This window comes from Oncorhynchus keta, chromosome 32 (genome assembly GCF_023373465.1).
Source record: "Oncorhynchus keta strain PuntledgeMale-10-30-2019 chromosome 32, Oket_V2, whole genome shotgun sequence".
Classification (NCBI taxonomy): Eukaryota; Metazoa; Chordata; class Actinopteri; order Salmoniformes; family Salmonidae; genus Oncorhynchus; species Oncorhynchus keta.
The window spans coordinates 77,819-98,155 of NC_068452.1; the positions used below are offsets into that span (position 1 = coordinate 77,819).

The 20,337-nt window shown below is 44.6% G+C and overlaps 1 protein-coding gene across 3 annotated transcripts; it reads left to right on the forward strand.

Annotated features, from left to right (window-relative positions):
* Nucleotides 1-201: 201 nt before the first annotated feature.
* On the forward strand, nt 202-13,353 carry LOC118364787 (centromere protein M-like). 3 transcript variants are annotated; one of them, XR_008088254.1, is made up of 6 exons: nt 202-402; nt 619-698; nt 927-1,025; nt 1,136-1,215; nt 1,354-1,572; nt 1,731-7,426. XR_008088254.1 is itself a non-coding variant. In XM_035746500.2 (6 exons), the coding sequence occupies exons 1-6, from the start codon at nt 346-348 to the stop codon at nt 12,552-12,554; spliced, it is 555 nt and encodes a 184-aa protein (XP_035602393.1). In that variant the 5' UTR covers nt 209-345; the 3' UTR covers nt 12,555-13,353. The 3 variants fall into 3 exon arrangements, 2 of the variants coding, with proteins under 2 accessions (XP_035602393.1, XP_035602391.1); XM_035746500.2 differs by lacking the exons at nt 1,354-1,572; nt 1,731-7,426 and adding exons at nt 11,267-11,358; nt 12,405-13,353 and having other exon boundaries at nt 209-402; nt 930-1,025; XM_035746498.1 differs by lacking the exons at nt 1,354-1,572; nt 1,731-7,426 and adding exons at nt 11,267-11,358; nt 12,405-13,353 and having other exon boundaries at nt 211-402.
* The last annotated feature ends 6,984 nt before the right edge of the window (nt 13,354-20,337 follow it).

Here is a 20,337-nt window from a genome sequence, read left to right on the forward strand (position 1 = left end):
TATATCATTAATTTATAAGTTCAAAAATGAATGAAGCAACTATGGCTTCAGCTTTAATTTACTGTTTATCAAAGAAATATCCGAATTATTGTGCAAAGTGGAGGTAGCAGCAGGGTTACATTTGTGTAGTTACACTTTTTAGACAGTAGATTGCAGTCGTGCTCCGTAAGAAAATGGCAGCGGAAGAAGACGTCATGACGTTTAACGGAAGTTTGAAATTACGCGCCACAAAAGTCATGGATAAAAAAAAATATTCCACCATAACATTGGAGTTGTGTATGAATTGTTATTAGGCGACAGGATTGTTGAACGCTTTATAACACAATTTGACTTTTTGGAAGTAAAATGTCTTTACTCAAACCATTTAGTAAACTTCCTGGACTAAACACGGCCAACATACTGGTAAGTGGTTATGTAAGTAACGTTGGCCTAGGTAGCTAGCAAACGTAACTAATTAGCAAAGATTCTTATCACTACGACAAATGGGACATTACTGCTATCCAGATTATTGATACATTTACATAAACAGAAGTCAATATTTGTATCTGTTTAGTTAGATAGCTGACACACAACACCGCTAACTCACCCGTTACTCAATGAATGTGTTTCTTATTCCAGCTGGTGGAGAACGAAGAGCAATTTCAGCAGAAGTTAGCTGACACTGTTGTTCTTCAAGAGAAGACTGTCAACGTTAATGTGTAAGTACTGAATTGAGTTCTCAACTAGCGAGCTAGGTAGGGGTTTTGACTAGATGGTATACAGCTACGGAGACTTTTCATAACATGTTAGGGGATTTAGGTTTAAAAAAGGTTTAGAGTTAGCTAAAATGCTCTCCTAACCTGCTACGAAAAGTCACTTGACGAAAGTAGCTGTATACCATCTAGTCACAACCCTTCTAACAGTCTTGTCTTGTCTTTCTGTACCAGAAGGTTGGCCAGAAGCCTCCCACTCCCCATGGAAAATGAGGAGTCTCGGCCGCGGATAGATCTGGTGGTTTTCATCATTCACCTAACCTCAGAGCTCAGGTACATTCACATACAGACAATAAGAACCATCCATAGGGAGATGGACCTATTGTGTGGCTTTACTGGCCTCCACTTCCAGTGGTAATGCTACTGCTTTTCTCTCTCCTCAGCTTCCAGTCAGCAGAGACCTCCCTCAAGTATTTAGACCCAGGTTACTTCCAGGGCAAAGTCTGCTTCCTGGTTACCAGTGGTAAGGAAATGAACTCACCTGTCTATCCTTCTCCTTTATCCATATTTCATTAACACTTATCACAATTATTATATATATATTTTTTTATTTGTACTTTTACCCTGTTTTCTCCCCAATTTCATGGTATCCAATTGGTAGTTAGTCATGTCTCATCGCTGCAACTCCGGTACGGAGTCCTCCGAAACGCAACCCAGCCAAGTCATACTGCTTCTTCACACAAAGCCCGCTTAACCCGAAAGCCAGCTGCACCAATGTGTCTGAGGAAACGAAGGTTACGTATGTAACCACGGTTATGTGAGCAGTATGGATCACTCCCAATATATTGGTATCACTCCACGGCGGAGGGATACATCCGAGGTGAGGATTTACAGATTTACTCCCGTGTACACCTGTGTCACAGCTGGGGTCCGCCCCTATATATAGACCCCATGGCTGCGACACGTTCTCTACATAATTTTTGAGGTGCCTCTATATATAATTATTTATTTTTTAAATGTCACCTTTTATTTAACCAGGTACGCCAGTTGAGGACAAGTTCTCATTCACAACTGCGACCTGGCCAAGATAAAGCAAAGCAGTGCAACAAAACCAACACAGAGTTACACATGGAATAAACAAGCGTACAGTCAATAACACAATAGAAAAATCTGTATACAGTGTGTGTAAATGAAGTAAGGAGGTAAGGCAATAAATAGACCAATAGTGGTGAAGTAATTACAATGTATCAATTTACACTGGAGTGAGATATGTTCAAGTAGAAATACTGGTGTGCAAAAGAGCAGAAAAACAAATATGGGTATGAGTTAGATAGTTGGATGGGCTATTTACCCATGGGTTGTGTACAGCTGCAGGGATTGGTAAGCTGCTCTGACAGCTGACGCTTAAAGTTAGTGAGGGAGATATAAGTCTCCAACTTCAGTGATTTTTTGCAATTTGATCCAGTCATTGGCAGCAGAGAACTGGAAGGAAAGGGGGCCAAAAGAGGTGTTGGCTTTGGGGATGCTGGAGCGCGTGCTACAGGTGGGTGTTTCTATGGTGACTAGTGAGCTGAGATAAGTCGGAGCTTTACCTAGCAAAGACTTATAGATGACCTGGAGTCAGTGGGTTTGGCGACGAACATGTAGCAAGGACCAGCCAACGAGAGCATACAGGTCGCAGTGGTGGGTAGTATATGAGGCTTTGGTGATAAAATGGATGGCACTGTGATAGACTACATCCAATTTGCTGAGTAGAGTTTTGGGGGCTATTTTGTAAATGACATCGCCGAAGTCAAGGATTGGTAGGATAGTCAGTTTTACGAGGGTATGTTTGGCAGCATGAGTGAAGGATGCTTTGTTGCGAAATAGGAAGTCGATTCTAGATGTTTAATGTCTGGAAGGAGAGTTTACAGTCTAACCAGACACCTAGGTATTTGTAGTTGTCTTAAGTCAGAGCCGTCCAGAGTAGTGATGCTAGTCGGGCGGGCGGGTGCGGGCAGCGATCGATTGAAGAGCATGCGTTTCGTTTTACTAGCTGTTAAGAGCAGTTGGAGGCCACAGAAGGAGTGTTGTATGGTGTTGGAGGTTTGTTAACACAGTGTCTAAAGAAGGGCCATATGTATACAGAATGATGTCGTCTGTGTGGAGGTGGATCAAATTATCACCAAAATTATCACGCAAGAGCAACATTATTGATATGAACAGAGAAAAGAGTCCGCCCGAGAATTGAACCCTGTGGCACCCCCATTGACTGCCAGAGGTTCGGACAACAGGCCCTCCGATTTGACACACTAAAATCTCTGAGATGTAGTTGGCGATCCAGACGAGGCAGTCATTAGAGAAACCAAGGCCGTTGAGTCTGCCAATAAGAATACGGTGATTGACAGAGTCGAAAGCCTTGGCCAGGTCGATAAAGACTGCTGCACAGTCAGTACTGTCTTTTATCGATGGCAGTTATGATATTGTTTAGTACCTTGAGCGTGGCTGAGGTACACCAGTGACCAGCTCGGAAACCAGATTGCATAGCTTAGAAGGTATGGTGGGATTCGAAATGGTCGGTGATCTGTTTGTTCACTTGGCTTTCGAAGACTTAAGAAAGGCAGGGCAGGATGGCTATAGGTCTGTAACAGTTTGGGTCTAGTGTCTCCCCTTTTGAAGAGGGGGATGACCGCTGCCGCCTTCCAATCTTTGGGAATCTCAGGTGATGCAGAAGAGAAGTTGAACAGACTAGTAATAGGGGTTGCAACAATTGCGGCAGATTAATTTTAGGAAGAGAGGGTCCAGATTGTTTAGCCCAGCTGATTTGTAGGAATCCAGATTTTGCAACTCTTTCAGAACACCAGCTGTCTGCATTTGGGTGAAGGAGAAGCTGGGGGCTTGGGCCAATTGCTGCAGGGGTGCAGAGCTGTTGGCCGGTGTTGGGGTAGCCAGATGGAATGCATGGGCAGCCGTAGAGAGATGCTTATTGAAATTCTCGATTATCGTGGATTTTTCAGTGGTGACAGTGTTTCCTAGTCTCAGTGCAGTGGGCAGCTGAGAGGAGGCACTCTTATTCTCCATGGACTTTAGTGTCTCGAGTAGAGGTCGACCGACTATGATTTTTCAACGCCGATACCGATTATTGGAGGACAAGAAAAGCCGATACCGATTAATCGGACGCTTTTAATTTTTTTGTTGTTGTTATAATGACAATTACAACAATACTGAATGAACACTTATTTTAACTTAATATAATACATCAATAAAATCAATTTAGCCTGAAATAAATAATGTAACATGTTCAATTTGGTTTAAATAATGCAAAAACAACGTGTTGGAGAAGAAAGTAAAAGTGCAATATGTGCTATGGAAGAAAGCTAACGTTTAAGTTCCTTGCTCAGAACATGAGAACACATGAAAGCTGGTGGTTCATTTTAACATGAGTCTTCAATATTCCCAGGTAAGAAGTTTTAGGTTGTAGTTATTATAGGAATTTTTCTCTCTATACCATTTGTATTTCATATACCTTTGACTATTGGATGTTCTTATAGGCACTTTAGTATTGCCAGTGTAACAGTATAGCTTCTGTACCTTTCTTCGCTCCTACCTGGACTCGAACCAGGAACACAACGACAACAGCCACCCTCGAAGCAGCGTTACCCATGCAGGGCAAGGGGAACAACTACTCCAAGTCTCAGAGCGAGTGACGTTTGAAACAGTATAGCGCGTACCCCGATAACTAGCTAGCCATTTCACATCACATCGTTACACCAGCCTAATCTTGGGAGTTGATAGGCTTGAAGTCATAAACAGCAGAGTTGCTGGCAAAACGCATGAAAGTTAGTCTGCTCTATCAAATCATAAACTTAATTATAACATAATAACACACATAAATGTGGGCCTTTAGGTCATTAATATGGTCGAATCCGGAAACTATCATCTCGAAAACAAGACGGTTATTCTTTCAGTGAAATATGGAACCGTTCCGTATTTTATCTAATGGGTGGCATCCATCAGTCTAAATATTCCTGTTACATTGCACAACCTTCAATGTTATGTCATAATTACGTAAAATTCTGGCAAATTAGTTTGCAATGAGCCAGGTGGCCCAAACTGTAGCATATACCTTGGCTCTGCGTGCAATGAACGCAAGAGAAGTGACACAATTTCACCTGGTTAATATTGCCTGCTAAACTGGATTTCTTTTAGCTAAATATGCAGGTTTACAAATATATACTTATGTGTATTGACTTTAAGAAATGCATTGGTGTTTATGGTTAGGTACACGTTGGAGCAACGACAGTCCTTTTTCGCGAATGCGCACTGCATCGGTTATATGCAACGCAGGACACGCTAGATAAACTAGTAATATCATCAACCATGTGTAGTTATAACTAGTGATTATGATTGATTAAGTTTAATGCTAGCTAGCAACTTACCGTGGCTTCTTAACAGGCGGGCTCCTCGTGAGGCAGGTGGTCAGAGCGTTGGACTAGTTAACCGTAAGGTTGCAAGATTGAATCCCTGAGCTGACAAGGTAAAAATCTGTCGTTCTGCCCCTAAACAAGGCAGTTAACCCACCGTTACTAGGCTGTCATTGAAAATAAGAATGTGTTCTTAACTGACCTGCCTAATTAAATAAAGATTAAATAATGGCGGAAAAAAACACAAAAAAACATCAGCAAAATCGGCATCCAAAATTACCGATTTCCGATTGTTGTGAAAACTTGAAATCGGCCATTCCGATTGATCAGTCGACCTCTAGTCTCTAGCACCGTAGAGGATTGGAGTGATCCATATAGCTCACATAATCGTGGTTACATATGTAACCTTCGTTATGTTTCGCTATATTGGATCACTCCAATATATTGGTATTCCCGTATCAGATTAGTCGGTGCTAGAGGGACCTGGCCAGCCAGCGGCGAAGTCCTAGTGCGGGACCAAGACGCAGGGACCGTCAGTGTGGAAGGGGGGTCCCGACACAGTCCCGGAAGGGGAGGTGACGCCCAGGACCGTTGAATCCACTGCAGAGGGAGATGCCACATTTACCTGATAGTACCTAGCAAAGGTGCGAGAGGAAGCCCAGCTGGCCGCAGCACAGTTCTCAGTGAGGGGCACTCCTCTCAGTAGAGCCCAGGATGCAGCCACACCTCGTGTTGAATGTGCCACCACAGATCCCAGCACTGGCATGCCAGCCAGGCTGCATGCTGTCGTAATCGTGTCCATGATCCAGTGAGAGAGCTTCTGCTTTGATAGCCCAGCCCCCAGGACTCTCTCACCATAACAGACAAAGAGCTGGTCTGTTGTTCTCACTGACCGTGTCCACTCCACATAGGCAGCCAGTGCCCTCACTGGGCACAGCATGCCGGAGGGAGGGCCAGACTCCCCCGCCACTGCCGGGAGGTCATAAGCAGACAGGATAAAAGGGATGTTCACATGCCTGTCTGACAAAACCTTAGGGAGGAATGAAGAGTTGGGGCAGAGAGATATACTCCTCCCCCCAGTGTCCATCCTTTAGCCCTCAGAACTTACCGAAAGAGCATGGAGCTCACCCACCCTCTTTATGGTAGTAATTGCTACCAAGAAAGCCACCTTAATAGAGAGGTGTTTCAGGGAGGCAGACTCGAACGGTTCGAAAGGTGGCTTTACCAAAGCTGTCAAGACTACATTGAGATCCCAGTTCACCAGTGAGGGGGTCCTAACTGGACGCAGGTGACGAACCCCCTTCAAAAACCTGGAGACCAAGGGATGGCGTCCCACTGGCCTGTCCATCCACCTCACAATGCAGGCAGATATTGCGGCCAAATACCCTCTCAGTGTTGAGGCTGCCAAGCCCTCATCCAAGCGAGACTGCAGGTATTGGAGGACATACTGCACCCCACATGACTCGGGCACAACCTCAATACCAGTGCACCAAGAGCAGAACAACCGCCGGCACAACTGGTATGCCGTGGTTGTAGCCGGCGCCCTTGTGCTCTGCATGGTGTTCATTACACACTCCTGTAGTCCTAACATGGACCAATGGTGCTGTTCAGTGGCGAATCCCACAGACTGAGGCGGTGCGGCATCGGATGCCACAGCGTTCCCCGGCCTGAGACGGCAGGTCTGGTCTCATGGGAAGTTTCCAAGGTGTCCCAGACAACAGGGACAGAAGAAGGCTGGGCCAGTATGGGACCACCAGAAGCAGATGATGCTCTTCCATCCTGGTCCTGTCCAGCTCAGCCTGGATCAGGGTAAAAGGGGGGAATGGGGAAAGCTCCAGCCCTGGCCAATCGAGAGCCAGAGCATCCAAGCCTAGAGGCCCTGGTGGCTCCAACATGGAGTACCACAGGGGGCAGTGTGCATTGTCCAGGGAGGCAAACAGGTCCCCCTGCACCCTCCTGAACTTGTCCCACAGGTGCTGCACCACCTGGGGATGTAGGCTCCAGACCCAAGGTGGTGGGCCCTCCCTCGAGAGCATAACCGCTGTCACACTCAGGATGTCTGATACATGCGCTGCGAGTAGAGACACTAGACGTACCTGAGCCCAGAGGAGCTCCTGTGCTATAAGATTGAGGCGGTGTGACCTCAGTCCACCCTGATGGTTGATGTAAGCCACCGCTGTGCTGTTGTCTGTTCTCACCAGGATATGTCTTCCTTTCAGATGTGTAAGGAAGGACCGCAGGGCCAGCAGTACAGCTCAGCTTTCTAGTTTATTGATGAGCCTGCTGCTCCAAGGGGGTAGCCAACAGCCGCTGGCCAATCTGCCCTTGGTCACCCCCCGAGGCGATCTGGGAGGCATCTGTGCTGACCAGCTCCCGGCGGTGCGTCCTCAGCATCTCCACCCCACTTGAGAGAAAGGAGCGACGGCGCCACCTCAACAATGCCCTGAGGCCCTGTGCGGCTGGCGGTGACCGTGGCGCTTCGGGTGCAGCCGGGGGGAGTTGAACCACCGTTGAAGAGTCTGGAGGAATCATCAACGAGGCTGCCATCAACAAGCCCAACAGGCATTGTCAGGGCAGATACCACTCGCCCCTGCCGAAGTGGTCGATAAGATCGCCTGAACCCTTCTGGTGGGCAGGCGTGCGTTCATGAGGTCTGAGTCCAGTTCCATACCAATGAAGGCCAACCTTTGGGTGGTGTGTCAGATTACTCTTCTTGTCGCTTACTGTAATGCCCAGCCCGCCGATGTGGGTCACGATTATGTCTCTGTCTGACAGGACCTGGGTCCTGGTTGGGGCACAAATCAGCCAATCGTCCAGGTAATTGAGGATCAACAATCCTCGGGATGTGAGAGGTGCCAGGACAGCGTCCATGCACTTTGTGAAAGTGCGGGGTGCCAAGGAGAGGCCAAAGGGAAGAATCATGAATTAGTAAGCCGTCCCTTTGAAAGTGAATCGGAGGTACTGCCAATGAGCTGGGTGAACAGGAACATGAATTACGCATCCCCAAGGTCCAGCGTCACAAACCACTGGTCCCTGGACTCGGCCTGCAACACGCGGCTGGGGACAGCATGTGGAACCTCATTACCTTCAAGTACCCATTGAGGTTGCGGAGGTCCAGAATCGATCAAAACCCTTATTCTCTTTTTGACACCACAAAATAAGTGGAGTAGAACCCACCTAGCCGTTCTGATGGCTTGATTCTTGCGGATGGCACCCTTGTCGGGGAGTGAGGAGATCTCCAGCCGCAGGGTTTTCTTCAGGGGTTGGCCACCGTGGTGACACGAAAGGCACCTGAAGGACTGGGGCCGGCACCGGAATTGGAGTCTGTACCCCTCGAGCATTGTGGACAACACCCAGGGGAACTCCACACCCTCCTCCCACTTTGCCCTTTGAGACCGGGAGAAGTGGCCGGGAAGGTTGTGTCAGGGGTCCTGCCGGGCCCGCCTCTCCTCTGGCGCCCGAGCGCCTGGGTTTCCCATGCACGTCCCTATGGCGTTGACGATTGACACCATCACACCTGTCACAAAGGGAAGCCATAAGCTCAGCCAAGCCAACAAGGCCACGGAGCAGGGGTTTGACGCCCTGGGAGAGTTATGTCGTGACACGCTTGGAGGAATAGGAACCCGGTGTCTTGTCTTTGGCATCATTAAACTGAAGATGAATCTTTATCAAATGACTCTAATTATTATTATTATTATTATGTGATTTAAATGGATTAATCATGTAACTGTAATTAACTAGGAAGTCCGGGCACCAAGGAAAATATTCAGATTACAACGTTATAATTTTCCTAATATAACTTTTCAGATATTTTCATATCTGATCAATAGTCTTCTGATTAATGAATTATTTATTTTACCTCACGTTAGTCTCATTCCAAATGTCGTAAATTGTTGGTTATCTGCACAAACCCAGTCTTTACAATGAGTCATCCATACATCAATTGTCTAAAATCATTTATTCACTAAGTAATTCACAGAAATGCATAAACAAACAGTAGATAGTTACAAGGAAATGATAACGGAGTTTCCCAAGTGGGATAAACCGGCATCGCGGCTTGTTGTACAAAAGGGAAGTGGGGGTCGACTGAGATAAGACAACACACAGTTGATAATTATAACATTTGTAATGCTAATCCTTTGCACATGACCGCTCACTCATTCGGGAACAATTGCAATCAAAAAATATATTAACGCTCAGTGTCTCGTCGGGGTCTCTGTTGAAAAGTTTGTTTCTGTTGGTGAGTTTGTCCACACTCTGTCGTGGTTAGAATGGTTAGTTCAGAGTGACATTCATTCATGTCGTTATGGATAGATGTTTCGGCGGTTGTCGGTCTTTGCGTTCAATGATACTGAATTCCTAGCTGCAGACTAGTAATTCATATCAAAGACTTGTTCTTATTCTGTCAGTATCGATAGTCTAAGAGTTTAACCACGTGGTATGGTTAAAATATTCAGCCATCTACTCAAACCTTGGCCCTCTCGTTATCAAGGTTAGCTGGTCTGCAACCTTTGTCCTCTCGTAATTGAGGGAAACATGGTCTGTTGAGAAATTCTCAAAGTGGGGCTTTTCTTCGGGAGGGCAGAAAAAGACTGTCTCATGACGCCAGGTCCAAACTGGGCTCATGGGCGGTCCTCTGATTTAGTTAAAAGGGAATTGGAGTTTCCTTCATTAAACAGTCCAAAATCACATTACACAAACAGTATCATCTTCACTCATTCATCTTATACAACAATTAGATGTAAACCTCATATCTGAGGCTATTATATAAACAGCGTTATGGTAATGTGATCGTATTGTCTCCCATGAGTTTCACCAAATTGTACCAAACAGACCAGTTCGTAGCTGGTTACTTCACCGATCTTTTATACCTTCTCCAGAACATAAATGTTGGTCAGACCTCAAGTTCTGTGAGGTGGAAGAAATGCCTTTGTTCTCTATGAAAATTCACTCTGTCTCAAAACTGTGGCCATGAGGAGATAATCTCCTCCAGGAATTTACGACCTCTCTCTGACCACAGCAGCCTGGGTGCAGGAGACAGGGAGAGGGGGATGGGGCTTGCTGTACCCAAAGAGGGAAACGTCATGACACCGGTGAGGGATAAATTACCCAGTACCGCTGCAAACACCGGGTAGACCCCAGTGGGAAAAACAGGCAGACAAAAAAACAGCAACCAGGTAATGGATAAAACATTTAAAAAAAGATTTATGCCAATATTACCTACCGGTTTCATATCCAAGCAGTGAAAACAGAACCATATAGAGTAACACCCGTTAAGGAACTCCAAAGTTAATGTCTCAACGTAGTGGAAAGCCCACTACGATACACTTACACTCTGCAGGGGAAAGAACATGCAGTATGTTAAGGCAATTCACAACACACACACACAGAACAAGCCAGTCGGGAAGTTGTGTAAGGTAAATTACAGTTTGTGGCAGCAAGAGCCACCAATATATTAATGCACATGGAGTCGTAGTGTAACGCTAATGAAACGCAAGCATGACAAACCACGGGCGGAAGATACAGATCAACCATGCACAGCAAGTGGAGCACTGAAGAGGAGGGGCTGCTCCAGGCTGCAAACAGCCAGTGAGTATACTTCCACGCAAGATATTACACTTACCAGCGACTTACCAAGCGAACTTCAGAAAGTTTGTACCTCAACATACAGACGGAGGAGAACGAGAACGTGACGCGGCCATGGGGTCTATATATAGGGGCGGATCCCAGCTGTGACACTGGTGTACACAAAAGTAAATCTCTAAATCCTCACATCGGATGTATCCCTCCACCGCGGAGTGATACCAATATATTGGAGTGATCCAATATAGTGAAAATAATACAGTACGCCTGGCGACCGTGTCAGCGTGCATTGCGCCTGGCCTGCCACAGGAGTTGCTAGAGCTCGATGGAACAAGAACATCCTTGCCGGCAAAACACTCCCCTAACCCGGACGATGCTGGGCCAATTGTGTGCCGCCCTATGGGTCTCCCAGTTGGGACAGAGCCTGGACTCGATCCAGGATCTCTAGTGGCACAGCTAGCACTGCGATGCAGTGCCTTAGACCACTGCGCCACTCGGGAGGCCCTTGCTTATCACATTCTATCATCATTATATTGAAAGATTTCTATCACCTGTGTTTCTGTGGTGTGTCTGTGTCTCCTCCTCCAGCTCGTAATGTGTCAGTGCCCCCTGAGCGGCTGGTCTCTGTGAGGACGCTGGCTGCATCACTCCACTGCCCCTTATTGTGTGCAGAGGATCAGGTATGAGTCAACTGTATCAGTTAACGCATAGACATGATTGACAGGTGAAACACTATATTTGTATTTATTATGCATCGTCTTGCTACCAAGGCAGCAGCTACTCTTCCAGGGGTCTGGCAAAATTAAGGCAGTTATACAATTTTAAAAACAACATGATTTCTTTGTATTTAACCTTTTATTTAACTAGGCAAGTCAGTTAAGAACAAATTGTTATTTACAATGACGGCCAAACCCGGACAACACTGGGCCATATGTGTGCCGCCCTTAGGGTCTCCCAATCACGTTCGGTTGTGATACAGCCTGGAATCGAACCAGGGTCTGTAGTGACACCTCTTGCACTGAAATGCAGTGCCTTAGACTGCTGTGCCACTCGGAAGCCCCAAATACATACATTACAATACATTTATAAGAGAGTTCACAATACACTGTGTGCCCTCAGGCCCATACTCCACTACCACATATCTACAACACAAAATCTATGTGTACATGTGCGTATGTTATCGTGTGTATGCATACATGTCTCTGCCTATGTTTGTGTTGCTTCACAGTCCCTGCTGTTCCATAAGGTGTTTTTTTATGTTAAAAAATAAAAAATAAAAATCTGATTATACTGCTTGTATCAGTTACCTGATGTGGAATAGAGTTCCATGTAGTCATGGCGCTATGTAGTACTGTGCGCCTCCCATAGTCTGTTCTGGACTTGGACTGTGAAGAGACCATGTCTTGTGGGGTATGAATGGTTGTCTGAGCTTTGTGCTAATCGTTTAAACAGACAGCTCGGTGCTTTCAACATGTCAATACCTCTCACAAATACAAGTAGGGATGAAGTCTCCTCTACTTTGAGGAATTCTAGAGCCTGTAGGACCTGCCTTGTTGATAGTGCTGTGAGTTTGTTTGTTTATTTAATGAAGCTTGTGTTATGAATAGACTGAGGGATAATACAAACTCATTATCTTTTATAAGTGTGTCATTCTGTTATTTCATGAAACATTTGTTTTTTTCCCCCATTTATTTATTCCTCCATCTTCCTTTCTTTCTCCACTCAGACAACAGAGGGGGTGACCACGGCAGCATGCCGATTACTGGCAATTCTCAAGGTAGCGGCCGGTCTTGTCCCTATGGCAACTGGTCTCTACCTGTCCACCTTGACCCGCTGCACTGTGCCCTCTGACATTGACCAGCAGAATTTTGAGTGATCTTTAACCCAGTCCAGAACATCACCTGGACGAGCCAAGTCTGGTTGACCAGGTAGTTACATGGACTGTTACTTGTGCTCAATAGCTATTGCGGTCTCTAAAACAGATAAACGTAACAGGTTTATATAGAGTGGACTGCATGTGATAACATTAACATTTTGTTTGTATATACAGTATGTTTACCATTCACTTAGTACCTTTTTTAAAAATACATTTTTGGTTTTGTTCACATTGTAAACTTTTAACCATTTACATTTTTTTTGTGGCTTTGATCTCATTTGTAAAGGAAATGGTCTGGTAACGTTGTAAATATAATTGACGTTACACACTAACCTTACTTTTTTAGAATGTCTCTTGTTGCTGTGTCAATATACTGACATTAGGTGGAGTGCCTGCTGCCTGGCGAAAGCCGTTGGTTCAATGCCTCCAAATTGCTTTCTGGTTGCTATAGAAACAGGATGATAGAAAGGATGTGGTTTTCTGAGATACGCCCAACAGTGACAATTGAACCACGCAATTGATGTCCCCTTATCTTTCATTATGTAGTGTTTCTTTGACCTACGTGAGAAATAAACGGCTTAGCTAGTTGATACAATCTTAAAGATGCTTTTATCAAGTTTTTGTAAAATTTCAGCCAGTAGTTTTAAAAGTACTCTAGTCTAAATAGGTTCCTGAAAATTGTGTACAACGTCAACCATTTTGTATGCATTTTTTTTTTAAATAACACAATTCTTGCAATATGTTACAAATTTGTATGTGCTTAAGATCCTGTTAAACCTTTTTAATTGTGAACCAGCTATTTGCAGACTCCTGACCTCCTCACTCCTACCCGTCTCCCTCCTCCCACCTATTTCCTCCATCCCTACTCTAAGTTCACATCCCCTTCCTGTTCAGATCAGGTATTTTGATAACCCTTGGTTGAAGATCTCTAGTGTGCTATCCCACTGGACAAAGACATCAGTTCAATGTCATTTGATTGAGTTTTCAACTAACATAAATTCAACATGAAATAACATATTTGAACCATGTAACTGGATTTAGGTTTAAAGTTGGGTCAAAAAAAGAAACATTCCCGAAATCCCTTTACATTGACTACTTTTTTTGCATATCCAATAAGTTTTCCACATTGATTCAACATCATCAAATGTATTTTGTTGTATTTGAAATGGAGTAGAAACAACATACAGTTTAAGTCGGATGTTTACATACACCGTAGCCAAATACATTTAAACTCGGTTTTTCACAATTTCTGACATTTAATCCTAGTAAAAATTCCCTGTCTTCGGTCAGTTAGGATCACTGCTTTATTTTAAGAATGTGAAATGTCAGAATAATAGTAGAGAATTATTTATTTAAGAGTTTATTTCTTTCATCACATTCCCAGTGGGTCAGAAGTTTACATACACTCAATTAGTATTTGGTAAATTGTTTAACTTGGGTCAAACGTTTTGGGTAGCCTTCCACAAGCTTCCAACAATAAGTTGGGTGAATTTTGGCCCATTCCTCCTGACAGAGCTGGTGTAACTGAGTCAGGTTTGTAGGCCTCCTTGCTCGCACACGCTTTTTCAGTTCTTCCCACAAATTCTCTATAGGATTGAGGTCAGGGCTTTGTGATGGCCACTCCAATACCTTGACTTTGTTGTCCTTAAGCCATTTTGCCACAACTTTGGAAGTATGCTTGGGATCAATGTCTATTTGGAAGACCCATTTCCGACCAAGCTTTAACTTCCTGACTGATGTCTTCAGATGTTTCTTCAATATAGCCACATCATTTTCCATCCTCATGATGCCATCTATTTTGTGAAGTGCACCAGTCCCTCCTGCAGCAAAGCACCCCTACAACATGATGCTGCCACTCCCGTGCTTCACGGTTGGGATGGTGTTCTTCGGCTTGCAAGCATCCCTCTTTTTCCTCCAAACATAACGACGGTCATTATGGCCAAACAGTTCTATTTTTGTTTCATCAGACCAGAGGACATTTCTCCAAAAAGTACAATATTTGTCCCCATGTGCAGTTACAAACCGTAGTCTGGCTTTTTTATGGCGGTTTTGGAGCAGTGGCTTCTTCCTTGCTGAGCGACCTTTCAGGTTATGTCGATTATAGGACTCGTTTTACTGTGGATATAGATACTTTTGTATCTGTTTCCTCCAGCATCTTCACAAGGTCCTTTGCTGTTGTTCTGGGATTGATTTGCACTTTTCGCACCAAAGTATGTTCATCTCTAGGAGACAGAACGCGTCTGCTTCCTGAGTGGTATGACGGCTGCGTGGTCCCATGGTGTTTATACTTGCGTACTATTGTTTGTACAGATGAACGTGGTACCTTCAGGAGTTTGGAAATTGCGCCAAAGGATGATCCAGACTTGTGGAGCTCTTTTTTTCTGATTTCTTGGCTGACTTCTTTTGATTTTCCCATGATGTCAAGCAAAGAGGCACTGAGTTTGAATGTCGGCCTTGAAATACATCCACAGAAACACCTCAAATTGACTCAAAATATGTCAATTAGCCTATCAGAAGCTTCTAGAGCACATATGTCAGAGTCAAGGCCCGCGGGCCACATCCGGCCCGCGAGAAGGTTTTTTACGGCCCCTGGGATGATCTTGATTTATTATTAGAACCGGCCCGCAGACCGCAGCAAGCCGGCAGCCCGCAGATCTTTTACACGCACCAATACTACATTTCCCACAATGCAACGGTGACGCACCGAGCAGTAGGCTGCTTCATTTCAATATTTATTGGCACAGCAGTTGTCAGCATCACAGTAAAATTAACTTTCAGATACCCATCAAAAATGGCAAAACGGAAGGTGGACACTGAGAACCGGGGTTTCAAACAAGGTGGGAGTCGGAGTATTTGTTCACGGAGGTAGCTGGAAAACCTGTGTGTCTTCTGTGTGGAGAAAGTGTGGCGGTACTGAAAGAGTATAATCTGAGACGACATTATGAAACGAAACACGCGGACAAAAACAAGAATATGGACATGGAACAAAGGCTACAAAAGGCAGAGGAATTAAAACGAGGCCTCAAATCTCGACAGGCTCTGTTCAAAAAAGCCAAATCACAAGGCCAGGCTGCTGTCAAGGCCAGTTTTATTTTGGCAGAAGAGATCGCTAAATCAGCCCGGCCATTTACGGAGGGGGATTTCATCAAAAACTGCATGATTAAAGTTTGTGACGAAGTTTGCCCAGAAAAAAGGCAACTCTTTTTAAATGTGAGTCTGAGCAGAAACACCATTGCCGAGAGAGTAGACCAGTTGTCCATCAATCTAAAAGAGCAGCTTGTGAAAAAGGGAAAAGATCTCATTGCATATTCCTTGGCTGTGGATGAGAGCACCGACATTTCTGACATTGCCCAGTTGTCAATTTTCATCCGCGGAGTGGACTCCAGCCTAAGCGTGACAGAGGAGTTTTTGGCTTTACGTCCTATGCATGGCACAACTACGGGGCATGATTTGTATGAAGAGGTGTCAAGATGTGTAAATGAGATGGAGCTGCCTTGGGAAAACTCGTGGGTTTGACAACCGACGGAGCACCTGCGATGTGTGGACACAGGAGCGGACTGGTGGCGAAGATACGGGAAAAGATGCAAGAGGAAAACGCGACAGGTGAGCTGACAGCTTATCATTGTATCATACACCAGGAAGCGTTGTGCGGTAAAGCCTTGAAAATGGAGCATGTAATGAGCATCATCACGCGCACAGTTAACTTTATCAGAGCCAAAGGTTTGAATCACCGCCAGTTCAAGGCATTTCTGACGGAGTTAGAAACGGAGCATGGTGATTTGCCTTATCACACAGAGGTGCGATGGCTAAGCCAGGGAAAGGTGCTTCAAAGATGTTTCGAGCTTCGTGAGGAGATTTGTCTGTTCTTGGACAGCAAAGGGAAAGACACAACACAACTCCGAGACGAAATGTTTCTGTGTGAAATGGCTTTTCTGTGTGACATTACGAGTCATCTGAATGCAATGAACTTGCAGCTGCAGGGTCGGGATCGTGTCATCTCTGATATGTACAGTACAGTGAAGGCATTTAAAACCAAACTGACTCTGTGGGAGACGCAGATGCGGAAAGAAAATTTGAGCCACTTTCCCAGCTGCCAGACCATGAAAGAGAAGCTCTCTACCAGTGCGTTCCCGAGCGCACAGTTGGCTGATAAAATAGGTATGCTTGCCGCTGACTTTCGACGCCGATTTGCTGACTTTGAAGCACAAAAAGCAGGTTGGAACTGCTCGGTAACCCATTTGCTGTTGACGTGGAAAGCTCACCACCAAACCTCCAAATGGAGTTGATTGACCTCCAATGCAATGATGCACTGAGGGCAAAATATGCGGCAGTGGGTGCTGCGGAGTTCGCCCGTTTCCTCCCCGACACAATGCCCCAGCTGCGCATCCAGGCTGCTCAAACGTTGTCTATGTTTGGCAGCACATACCTGTGTGAACAACTGTTTTCTTTGATGAACTTGAACAAAACATCACACAGAAGTCGACTTACTGCTGAACACCTCCACTCAATTCTGAGGATTTCCTCAGCTCAGAGCCTTACCCCGAACATTGATGAACTTGTGGAAAAGATGGGACACCACCAAGTATCACCCTCAACCTCAAACAAGTGAACATTACTGTGCAATCACATATTTAGAGTTTTTACTCAGTTCAAGTTTAAAAGTTAAAGTTTAATATTTGTTTTCACTGCATGTTACTTCTCCTTAAACAAAGTGTTGTTTTTGATTAATAGATTTTTGCACTTTATTTTATTGTATTTCAATCCAATTATATTTTAAAAATATTTCAGTTGAGTGGATGATAGAAAATTGCTATTATTGTTTTTTTCTTTGAAGTAAATTTTGCCCACTTTTGCTAAAATAGAAAATATAGGCTACTGATGGTGCCTTGAATACCGGTTTCTTTCATTTAATGTTCATGTTATGGGGATTTTTATATAAAGGAAATTTGTCTTTTGTGTCTGTTGAAAATTAAAGATTACTGACAGAGCCATAAGAAAATATTGCTTTATTTATCTGATCATATTGGAATATATTTGTTAGGTTTTCAGTAGGTTCAATTAGGTTCACTAGACTATATGCGTCATTTAAAAATTTTTCAATGAACATTCGAACAGTCCGGCCCTCGGCTTGTAGCTAAATTTTTTATTTGGCCCTCCGTCCATTTGACTTTGACACCCCTGTTCTAGAGCCATGACATAATTTTCTGGAATTTTCCAAGCTGTTTAGAGGCACAGTCAACTTAGTGTATATAAACTTCTGACCCACTGGACTTGTGATATAGTGAATTATAAGTGAAATAATCTGTCTGTAAACAATTGTTGGAAAAATGACTTGTCATGCACAAAGTAGATGTCCTAACCGACATGCCAAACTGCTGTTTGTTAATAACAAGAAATGTGTGGAGTGGTTGAAAGATGATTTTTAATGACTCCAACCTAAGTGTATGTAAACTTCTGACTTCAATTCTAGATTCAACCAGTTGGTGCCTAGTGGGATTTACATCCTCTCCTCTTCCCCATCTTCCTCTCCCTTTCAGCTCTTAAGGTGTCTGTCCATCTCATGGATGTCTTCCTCTTGCTCTTTACCCCAATTCTTTACTGCTCCTCAGGGTGATTCAGTGTGTATGTTGTGTCGCTACTGGTTTAAACATCTTGTTGACGTCTGTGTCGGCCATTGTTGGCTCTGGAGTCTGAGGGACCTGCTGACAAATCCTTTCTGCACTGTAGGACATGACAAAATGAATACTGCATTTGAGAAGGGTAACACACACAATCTGCCACATGTCGACACATACTGTCACACTGCTAAATCATTCAGTATGTAATAAGTATGCAGGGGGTGACCACTGACAGACAGGCTCAGGTGGAGACATTAGGATGCACACGTATCTTCCTCTCGCTGATCAGGGCTGAGCAAAATAATAACCAGCAGCTAGGTAGAGAAGTTGAATGGCGTTTCTGGCTGTTGTCATGTGAACCATAATCTGTTATCCATAAAAAGTGTTAATGGTTACATTTTGTGGAGTGTTAAAAAAAATTATAGGTTGGGAAGCTGCTTGAGACCTGGTTCTGGTTAGAAAATATTGGGGACACAGGTTTGGGATCCACTGTGTTAATGCTGATTAAAGAAGTCTACGGTATCCCGTTTCCTCACTGATAATGACATTGGACACCATGAGAGGGGGGGAAGACCATATATTGGAAGGACAAGGGAGCCTGGACACCTATGCTGGTGGTCAGTCATGTGCACTGTTTGAAAAATACAATTCTTTTTTGACTAGGCAAGTCGGTTAAGAACAAATTCTTATTCACAATGACAGCCTAGGAACAGTGGGTTAACTGCCTTGTTCAGAACGACAGATTTTTACCGTGTCAGCTCGTGATTCGATCCACCAACCTTTTACTGGCCCAACGCTCTAACCCCTAGGCTACCTCCATTAGGGCACATCAGTTTGCAGGTGCATATTGAATTCAGGGAAAAAGAAACAGGGTGGTGGGGATTAATATGTGTGCGTGCCTGCTCGTGTGTATTGAGAGTGCAAGAGAGATCATGCACGTGTTTTAGTCTAAGGTGGGGGGGGTGGGGATAGATCGCTGACTAACCACTTGCTAACCTACACAACAGAAACCTCTGTTAGTGCACATTGAATTCACCATAAATCTGAAGTGGCTAAGATGGGGGAGCACCTGAGCCCAATGGATGCTTTACTTCGTGATAGTTACAGAATGAGTAACCTATAAAATGACTTTCACATGTCTCCTGTGTTTTTATATGGCTGACTCTTGACTAATGCCCCTGGCCTGGGGTCAGCTGGTCTAGTCGGTGGAGACCGGCTGTCCTTTGGCGACGGGTCAGCAGAAAGAGAGACAGATAAGAGATAAAGGCAGGCGGGTCACACAAGATAAGAGGGTGTCACAGTGTCTGTCACATCTGCAGTGCAGTGAGTAACACAGCCAGCCTATTAATAGTTGTTCCTTCAGCAGGTCAATTAACCACAGCTTTGGCAATCAGCTCAATGCCAGCCAGACTAATGCCAAAACACCACTTATTTGACTGGAGAAAATGTAAATATTTTCAAGGAAGTTTGACCATTACAATGCCTCTAGGCAAATGTCAATTTATTACAAATCATGTGGACTTATACTTTAGATTCAAGCAGCACCCCAAAGAAATTGCTGAATCCAGAATTAAGCATAGTATGTTTGAATACAGCTGATTTCTTGCACTAGTACGTGCATTGTAGTAATTCAAGATATTCGCATTGAGCTTATGGAAGCAATTATTTCATTCACTAGTGCGGCTTAACCAACCAGGGGCATTCTAGACATGCACTTCCTGAGAGGAATGCCCTGGGCAATCTCCATAGCGCCCAAGCTCACGGGCACAGCCTGGTCTGAGGGGGTGATCTGAACTCAGAGCCACACCTGAGAAGGTGCTCTGTGGAGAGTCACGTCCACACTGACCGATAAGACTGGGAAAGGACAGAGCCAGGGAAATGTCCAAAGAAACCAGGTTGGTGGGGATTAGTGTGTGTAGCAGTTGTGTGTTGAGTGCACGAGAGATCATGCACGTGTTTCAGTCAAGGAGGGAGGGGATAGACTGCTGACTGACTGCTTGCTGACCTGCAATGGAACAGAAACCAGACAAGTCATCCAAGATAGAGGGCTGTAGAGGTGACTACCAGAATAGACCCCCCCCCCCACCAAATGTGCAAGAGAATTTAGCCAGTCAAGGCAATAAACAGGTTTGTCACAGAGCAGATTAACTCTAACCCTTATGTCA